This window comes from Salvia hispanica, chromosome 5 (assembly GCF_023119035.1).
Source record: "Salvia hispanica cultivar TCC Black 2014 chromosome 5, UniMelb_Shisp_WGS_1.0, whole genome shotgun sequence".
Lineage (NCBI taxonomy): Eukaryota > Viridiplantae > Streptophyta > Magnoliopsida > Lamiales > Lamiaceae > Salvia > Salvia hispanica.
Genome location: NC_062969.1, coordinates 32144400 through 32154100, shown reverse-complemented (window position 1 = coordinate 32154100; position 9701 = coordinate 32144400). Strand labels below are relative to the sequence as shown.

The 9701-nt window shown below is 36.1% G+C and overlaps 1 protein-coding gene across 1 annotated transcript in view; it reads left to right on the top strand.

Moving 5' to 3' along the window:
- The window catches only part of LOC125187313 (probable inactive serine/threonine-protein kinase scy1), a 17010-nt gene extending 7628 nt beyond the window's left edge, over window positions 1–9382 (top strand). The window contains 18 exon segments of the mRNA XM_048083874.1: window positions 949–1057; window positions 1720–1799; window positions 1987–2068; window positions 3881–4020; window positions 4102–4212; window positions 4341–4457; window positions 4569–4658; window positions 5392–5445; window positions 5562–5636; window positions 5755–5830; window positions 6037–6136; window positions 6555–6624; window positions 6704–6771; window positions 8102–8211; window positions 8323–8580; window positions 8859–8879; window positions 8931–9086; window positions 9089–9382. Of these exon segments, the coding sequence (XP_047939831.1) occupies window positions 949–1057; window positions 1720–1799; window positions 1987–2068; window positions 3881–4020; window positions 4102–4212; window positions 4341–4457; window positions 4569–4658; window positions 5392–5445; window positions 5562–5636; window positions 5755–5830; window positions 6037–6136; window positions 6555–6624; window positions 6704–6771; window positions 8102–8211; window positions 8323–8580; window positions 8859–8879; window positions 8931–9086; window positions 9089–9192 (1821 nt within the window). The 3' untranslated portion in view covers window positions 9193–9382.
- The last annotated feature ends 319 nt before the right edge of the window (window positions 9383–9701 follow it).

Here is a 9701-nt window from a genome sequence, read left to right as displayed (position 1 = left end):
AAACCCTAGTTCGAAAACCAAGGCTCTAGATACCAGTTTGTTATGACAAATAGGGCAATTGTGAATCGAGAAACAAAAGAACGTAAATAGACACAGAATTTACGTGGTTCACCAACGTTGTGTTGGCTACGTCCACGGGCAAAAACGGAGAACAAATTGTATTATGACTGCAGTTTTCAGATACAGATTATGTGCTCTATTCCCATATATATAGGCACACATTAGACAGACTGGGTCTAGGAGAAATATAATCCTATCCCAATTAGGAAACCTAATCCTATACAAATTCAAGGCATACTAATATGTATATAAGTAGACCAATACATTTTCGTAAGCAGCACATGATATACTCCAAATGTACTTATAAAACATATTGGAAATTGGAATAGAGAGGGTGCACTGTTTCATTGATTTAGTACATAATTTATAGGTTACTTAGACCTCCGATCTGCAATCAAACTATTTGGTTTAGTTGTTGAAAATCAGTAATGTGGAGATTGATGCGATCCCTGATTTAAGAAGAGTGTATTGACCTTTTCCAAATATCTATTACTTTTTAAAATTATCTTCAGGAAATATTTTCTGAAAATAAACAAAACTGATAAAATTTCAGACTGGAAAATATGATGAGGTTCTCATACAGAAGTTCATAATTTTATAAATATGAATGAGATTCATAAATGGAACTTCTAGAATTTTGTAAATGGAACCTGTTTGGAACAATGTGATTGATTGCAAAACTTTATTTTGTCCTTGTTTTTTTTTCTTTCTGTATTTTTACAGACCAAAAATATGTGGTGCCTTCTAATGCATAATTGTTAATTTAATATATGCTTAGTGAAAAATTCATTACTGCTGCCTTGCTGATTTTTTAGTTTTTACTGAAGGCTATGTTAGATGATCTAATGGCTATTTCTGCTTTCTGTTTCTGCACAATTCGGGAGATAGCAATATGAATGGCTTATTGGTTCACAATACAAATCAATGGAGTTGTCAAAATCAGATTGGTCAGCTATCAGAAAGTCTCCACCTTGGGCTATTGATTCTTGGGGCTTGGGTAAGTGTGTATGTCGGAATGTTGAATGGGCATTATAATTATATGTGAAATAGAGGCTGTAAACTATGAAAAAATAGTGAAATATGAGTAGAGTGTGTGTGTGTGCACTTCCAAGTTGCGCTCATATGTTCTTGCAGAAGTATAGTGATCTCTCTGAATCAGAAGTGCTTGTTACATTTAACTATGTCTCATTCGTCTATATAAGAAACCTAGTCAAAGAAGCATTTATCCGAAATTCAATCTTCTATCATTTAAAATATTTTCATGAACGGATGAACCTAACAAAATTCTCTAGTATACATAGACACAATGTTTTTTTCAATACATAAGGTCATACAACCAACATATTCTCATTTGCAAACCTACTGTCTACAAGTACAACTCATTTGAGTGCATCTCTGGGAGATCTCGTGAAAATATTTTCAGTGCTAGTAACGCTGGATGTATAAAAGTCTGTTTGCAAATAATCCCAAGAAGTATGCCACTGGTTACACTTCGATCCCTCCTTATTTGGAAGCTATTCCACAATTTAAAACTGTTTTTTTGGGTTATATGGTTTTCCTGTTCACTATGCAGCTATATTTTCATTTTCTTTCTTTTTACACTAAGTGTTGAGGTTCTATATGGATTCTTAAAATATATTCTTTGTTTGGGTATCTTAGGCTGCCTGATTTACGAGCTCTTCTCTGGATTAAAACTGGTTAGAACCGAGGAATTGAGGAATACAACTAATATTCCAAAGGTGAGAGATTGTTTATTTACATTACCTTACCATATCATTCTTCCAACTTCAGTGTCATATTGAAACTTATTTGAGCTATTGTTTGTCTTTAATGAAAAAGCAAGCCTTATTTTAGTTGTTTTAGCATCCATTTAATTTGATAGTTTGATTTTCATTTAGCAATTGTTTATTCTTCCTTTGATGACAGTCCTTACTTCAAGATTATCAGCGTCTCTTGAGTTCTATACTTTCTCGCAGGTTGAATCCATCAAAGCTTCTAGAGAATAGTGGTGAGTTCCTTTGCCTTTGAGATCTAGATTTCATCTTTCAGTTTAGTCCTGTTATAATTAAGTTTGTTTCATTTTGCCTTTGTACTCTGCATGTTGATGGATGCATTTTTTTGCTTTCCGATATTTTGTGATCTCATGGGATGCAGTTTATCATAGCTCTAGCCATTACTTTTTCTCTTACTCCTGCATGCAATATTAATGTTTGGAACCTACCAATTTTATTATACTTAAATGAGATATCATCTTCCTTATTCTACCTGTTGCTTTGTAGGTTACTACTATTTGTTTTAATCATTTCAGCATATGATGTAGCTTGGAATTTTTGAAAATCTTTTTGTATCATGATCCTATAATGTGCTTGATTATCCTTATAGTTTGCCAAGTATTGCAAGTTGTGAACCTATGCCCCCTCCACAAAAAAATTCTGCAACTTGATATGTTATGGGTTTATTTCTTGTTCGGGTTTGCTTCTGGAAACCATATTAGGTTATCTTCCAAACAAGTTGGTTGGAGGCACTTGCCCTGCCAAAACCTCCTAGATGCTTAATTCAGTATTTTAGCTATATAGTGATAGAAATGATATCCTTTTCTGGTTGATTGGATCCTGGACAATTGTCAATCCCTCATGGCGGTCCGCCCTATTACCGCCATAGTGATATGGCGTGTCGGTATGGCGGTCTATTAATTAAATAAATAATATAATACTTATAGAGTCTTTATATATTTATATATAATTCAAAAAGTTAGAAAATAATAAAAATATAGTAACATCTAAAATTCTTAAAACAATCAATAAGAAATAAAATCACAAGCAATTATATAAAAGTCTAATCATTCAAGTCTAATAGTAATTAAAGTCTTTAGTTCAACAAAACATAAAGCCATCATATTTAATAATAATAATAATGTCTACATTAAAATGTCATCAATACTCAATAGTCATTAATTATCATTCCCAACATAGTCATCTTCACCCTCATCAATATGGCATGCGTTGCGGTGCTGGGCGAAGGCAGAAGGGCGGGGGCGTTGCTGGGTGATGGCGCCAAGTGGCTGGCCATTGACGACAAGTGGCTGGAATTAGGGTTTACTTCAGATTTTAACTTTTAATTTAATTAATTATCTCTTTTATTAAAAATTGGGCTGGGTATGGGTTTATGGGTCGGTCTATAAGGGATAATTTGAGCCGGTTACTATTGGGCTGAATAGTGAAAATTGGAATAAAAAGTCAAAATTGGAGATAAAAAAGTCAAAAAATACTACAAACCGGCGTAGCAATGGCACTTCCACCACATATCCTGGACCTTCTAATGTCATCGGGCCCTCTTATGCTCGGGCCCCATCTTATTTTCTTTTTAAGTTTGTGACTGACCTGTAAACCCTGTTCTGTTTTCTTTGAGATCTACTACAATTTTTCCAATGTCTTTTATTTCATTACTGGATATACATTTTACATTTGCCTTTGATGCCATCTGGAGCCTGCTTTTTATCAACATAGTAGCCTTGGCTGACATCACATCACATGCTAATGGAGATGTTATATAAGTTAGATTTTTCTTATGAACCCAACAATCGATATTGATCATTCTGTTTTCTCTTGTGTTTTCCACTAAGCTTAAAATTTGTATTCTTGGAATGTTCATAGATGATGTTTCCTTTATGGTGCTTATTCTTTTTTTTTCTTCTCTTACAAGATTAGCAATCCCAATTACCGCAACAAAGAATATTCTTGCATATGACTTTGCATATTCTTTCGTTACTTCGTAATGTAGAATCTTTTTCATGAACTGAAGTCTGGCTATGTATTGACAGAATATTTCCAAAATAAGTTGGTGGACACGATACAGTTTATGGAAATCCTTAACTTGAAGGATAGCGTAGAAAAGGATAACTTTTTCCGTAAGCTTCCAAATCTTGCGGACCAGCTGCCCCGCCCGATAGTTCAGAAGAAGGTATCTTATTAATTCTGAAATCTTTTAATGTTTAATCTTGTCCCTGTCTCGTGACTTACTGCAATTTTTTGTTTTCTCTAGCTGCTTCCGTTGCTAGCATCAGCGTTAGAGTTTGGTTCAGCTACTGCACCCGCTTTGACGGCATTGTTAAAAATGGGCTCTTGCCTTTCACCAGAAGAATATGGTGCTAAGGTTTCTATTTCTTAATACTCCTGTGGGAGGTTCTTGTATCTCGCTTTGGTTTGTGTGAGCTGTATTATCTAAAAATGGGGTACACAATTTCCTGTAATTAAATTTATTATCACTTTATTCCTTTTCAGATATTACCAACAATTATCAAACTTTTTGCTTCAAATGACCGTGCTATTCGTGTCGGTCTTCTTCAACACATTGATCAATATGGAGAATCATTATCTGCACAAATGGTCGATGAGCAAGTAAGCTTTTATGTGATTATTTATAAACTACAACCCAATAGTGTAATGCGCACAGTTCAAATATGCTATATAGAAGATTAGGAAGTGAAGAAGATCGTTTTTCTGTTCTAGGTTTACCCTCATGTTGCGAATGGATTTTCCGATACATCTGCTTTCCTAAGGGAACTGACACTAAAGTCCATGCTTGTCCTGGCTCCAAAGGTAAGTGCAACTTCTGTGTACATGGTTAACTCATACATAACTACATTGTGTCCAGTAGCACCTGCTACTTGTAGGGTCTGTTTAAGGTTAATCACAAACTTGTGGATGAATGTTCCCTCTCATGCTCATTCAGTGTTACTATTTGATAATTTTTTTCTGTATCCCCTATTCCACTCTTGAGTAGATACAATACCCTGAAGTCCATGATATACTGTTTGGTTGTCAAGGATTTTTTGTTGAAGCTTGATTGCTATGCCGTGAACTTATACTCCCTCCGCCCCAAGGTAGTTGATTCGTATTCCCTTTGGGTTGTCCCAAGGTAGTTGAGTCATTTCCTTTATTGGCAAAAACTTTATCCTCTCTCATACTTTACTCTCTTTATCTCTCTTACTTTATTCCATCTTTTACTTTACTCTCTCTACTTTAACCTTTAACACATCAGTTTCTTAAATCCCAAGCCCAAAAGAAATGCCTCAACTACCTTGGGACGGAGGGAGTAGTATGATATTGTCATATATATATAGTAATTTAATTTCTGAGCAGTTTAACATACCAATATGAGGGTACAATGGTTTTGCATTTAAGTGTAGCACAGACATATCAATTCGAATCATTACAATATTTAATATGCATAGGCTGATAATAGGAGTTAAACAAGGATTATTTACTTTCCATGGTTCATTGACTTTTTCCACCTGTTAATTTATTAATCTTCTATCTACTTTCTATGCAGCTGTCGCAAAGAACAGTATCAGGGTCATTGTTGAAGTTTCTTTCGAAGCTACAGGTTTGCACTCTCTGTGTTTGACAACCACTTTCTTCCTTACTTTTGCCTATATCCTATAATATTGTCTTTAAAGTGTTGGGGTAGGATTTTAGTTTCTGTATTTGTTTGGGATGCAGGTTGATGAAGAACCTGCCATTCGTACAAATACTACCATTATACTTGGTAATATTGCTAGTCACCATAATGACGGGGTCAGTACTAAGTTTCCATCCTGATTATCCTTTGTAGACTTCTAAGAAGTAAGAAGTTAAACCTTACTTTTTGACCATTTTGCTGGTTCTTTGATTCCATTGATTTGTTGGAAAGCAGACAAGGAAAAGGGTGTTGATAAATGCATTCACAGTTCGAGCTTTGCGTGATACATCCTCTCCGGCCCGTGGAGCAGGTAGAGCTTTACTTGGACCTTATATTATCAGGCTCTGTAATAAGGCAACTTTTGAGTTAGCCTCTTCCAGTCTTGTATTTGTCTTTAGCCTTTTTGGCTAGGGCAAGTTCCTCAGCATGTTCATGCCCATGGACTTAAGGTTCCCCTCTTTTTTTCGTGTCCCCTCCTCTGCATTCACGACATTCGTGTACCTCTTTTCTTGTCAGGTATTATGGCCTTGTCTGCCACTAGTTCTTATTACGATGCAACTGAGATTGCAACTCGCATTTTACCTAACATTGTTGTGCTGACAATTGACCCTGACAGGTAGTATTATTCTCTTCTAATTGATTAATCTATTTGTTGGATCCTTGATCAGTATCATTTACCCAATCGCTCTCTCTCTCCCCAATATATTGCTTATATTCTTTTATCAATTTCATACCTCGTGCCTTGCTGGGGTTCATGTCTTGATATGCCTTAGGGTTCTATTTATACTTTATGCTACCAGAATTCCTTGAACATATGTGAGTGATGTTAGGTTAATAAAAATTGAATTTATAAAATTTTCCATGGTTCTGTCTTCTACATTATATGATTCACCATCATTCCTGATACCTTTTGGGCTTGTAATAATATCAGCAAGAGTTTCATATAGACTTGTTTGTTGTCTTCTTCATTTCGTCCTGCTTAATTACGATATGTAATCGAGCTGCATGTGCTGTTATTCATTTGCTTGTTGCAGTGATGTCCGGTTAAAAGCATTCCAAGCTGTAGAACAATTTCTGCAATTAGTGAAACAATTCCATGAGAAGGTTTGTACCCCCTTCCTCGCCCCTCTTTTCTTTTAGATGTATTTATTGAGTATTTATTTACTCTTATGATTCTTTGCAGACATCTGGGGATGCCACAGGTGCAGCTGCAACACTTTCATCTCTGCCTGCAAATGCTAGTTTACTTGAGTTAGTGAGCTTTTTCCAAATCTCTGTTTTAATATATCAATGATCCTGAAACCACCTTTGCTGAGTCTGATAAGCATCAGTGCCGAATAGCAATTGGAGCTCATTCCACCATTTCTCATTGAACGCCCCTTTCTCTTATGTTTTTCTTGAAACTACAGCTGTAGACGTGCATAATGCACATCTATATATCGTTACATTAAGCATTAGAACCTGAAATGAATATGCTAAGAGATAAATCATTTTAATCGGAGCTATGAGGCTTAAGGTTACAGGGATTTATTAATACATTGCATAATTGGCTTTTGTAAATGGAACGACAAAACAGAGTACAATGAAGTGGAAGAAAAGTAAAAAATCCTCATTATATGATATCTTTATTTTTTAGCGCAATTATGGTTGTAATAGGAGTAAAAATGGTGATTACGATAAAATAAGGAACTAGGAAGCAGAAAGAAATTGAATGAAATGAATATTGAACGAGGAAACAGAAAGAAATCCTCATCTTGCGAGGCCCTACAGTGACCTGCTGCCCCAAATTCCTCTTGTGAGGCCTACAGCTGATGCTGTCCCAAAACAATCCTCAACGGACAATCACAACGCTAACTAATAACTATTTAAAGACCTAAACACTTGAACCCCACGCAAAAGTCTGATCCATCTCTTTGTTCTGGCCCTAAGTAACGTAATCCCAAATAACTATATATATATAAAGGAAATAACAGATAACTATAAATAAAACATCAAATGGTGAATGATATAAGGATGACTATCACGTCAATCAATTAAATGGGGAGCCGTAAAGTTACTAAATTATGAATAAAGAATGGGAAAAGGGAAAAGTTAATTGAGTTTTGATATCTATATGCACATTTTAAATTTAGGGCAAATAAATTATTATGCTCGTGGTATAACGATGTGCTTTGTTAGTTTGTTGTAAAAATTTCTCTGGTGCCATATGTAAATGCAAGTGGTTTTGAACTTAGAATATGTAGTCTCATCCATGACCTTTAAGTTGTTGCTCCTGCAACTCTTCTAAAGATATGCAGCCACATGTCATTTTCTAATTCAAATGGCTGGTTGCCATTGGCACTGGGTTCAGTAAAGACCTGTGCACCTTCTGTTTCTTTTTCATTGAGATATTAGCTTTTCTGTCTCGATCTTATTCTCATGTTCGCGTAGATTGCCCTTACTATAAAGTAATGCTTGGCTAGTAAGTGAAACATATAATACATGTTCATCTTCCACCCTGGCAGAAATTTTACCTAAGTATTTTAGTTTTTATGTGTTTATACTTGGACCTTATAGTCATTATTTTAAAATGGTGATGCAGATGGGCGATGAGTTCTTTGACTCTGAAAGGCAAACCTTCTGAACAGAGTACCCTTGTTTCAACAAGCTCAACCGTGCCTCTTTCATCTTCAATCTCCAATGCCAGCTCCGGTGCGTGTGATTTTGGATCATTATGGAAAATTCTTTTTTTACCTAAGCATGTCCTTGTGCATTTCTTGGGTGGACATGGTCATTGCTGATACTTGTATTTGGATGTCACAGTGACTGATGATGCAAACATAGCACAAATCCGAGTAAATTCCAGGACAGATTTAGCTGATTTATCTGATAACCCTCAACCTGCATCACCTACGTCGACAGATGGTTGGGGAGACCTTGATAATGGGATTCGTGGAGAGCAGGATAATGACAAAGATGGCTGGGATGACATTGAACCATTGGAAGAGGCCAGACCATCAGCAGCTCTTGCAAGTATTCAAGCAGCTCAAAAACGACCTGTTTCCGCACCAAAAACACAAGGTAATATCCTCATCTCTACATCCATCATTAACGAAAATAATAAGTGTGTGTGTGTTGGCGAAGCGGTAGAGGGGTTAACGTTCACCGTGGTGTGGCCTTTAAATAAATAAATAAAATAACGAATGAGAGATGACATACAATGTGCCCTAGACAGGAATTATGTTAATAGAAATCCGAAATAGGCATAGCGACTTTATCCTGCCTTCTCCACGCTTCTCTCCTGTTAAACTTCTGAGAACATTACAGAAGTTAACTTTTGAAGTGTGGTATGTTTTCAGCTATAAATTCAAGACCAAAGAGCACATTCAAGGAGAGTAAAGATGACGACGACGACTCGTGGGATGATGTAGCTTCGAATACAAAATCCAGCAAAGTAGTGGATGAGGATGATCCTTGGGGAGCAATCGCTGCGCCTGTTCCGAAATCATCTTCCAAGTCTTTGAATCTGAAATCGAGTGGTTCTTCCAGCGATGACCTTTGGGCATCCATTGCTGCGCCTCCACCTACAGCCGGGCACAAGTGTCAGGCGGACGAGGCCGAGGGGCTAAACCTGCTGCCCCAAGGCTAGGTGCTCAAAGGATAAACAGAACATCATCAGGTAATCCAAATTAGGTGCCTCGGTTTAGACGAGTCTGTAAATTGTGTGTTTTTTTTTTATTCAGACGATTTTGTGTTGTATTTGTCTCCTTTTAACCATTTGTCATCTGTAATAGAATGCATTTCAAGGAAAAGCATATTCTTTTTACCTTGTAAAAACACTGCTACTATTCTTTCAACTCGAGAAGTTTTGCTCATTGCTTCAGGTGACTTGTCAAGTAATGTAATACAGCTATTTTTCTTTGTTAACTCTATTATGTGTTTGTGCTATACTTCTACAAAGCCTGAACCTTCAACCAACCTACTTGGTAAATAAAATTAGTCTGCAGTTTAAGAATGCAAAAAGTGGTCAGCAGTTCACAGAAGTTGTAAGCATAACTTAAAACATTCAAAAAAATAGAACATGATTTGCACTATAAAAATACAAAAAAACCTTATGTGAGTAACAGAGATAAGAAATTAGGCCCAAAATTATTTGATCGCCATTCATTATGTCAAAGTCTTTATGTTAAGAGGCCTCTCAA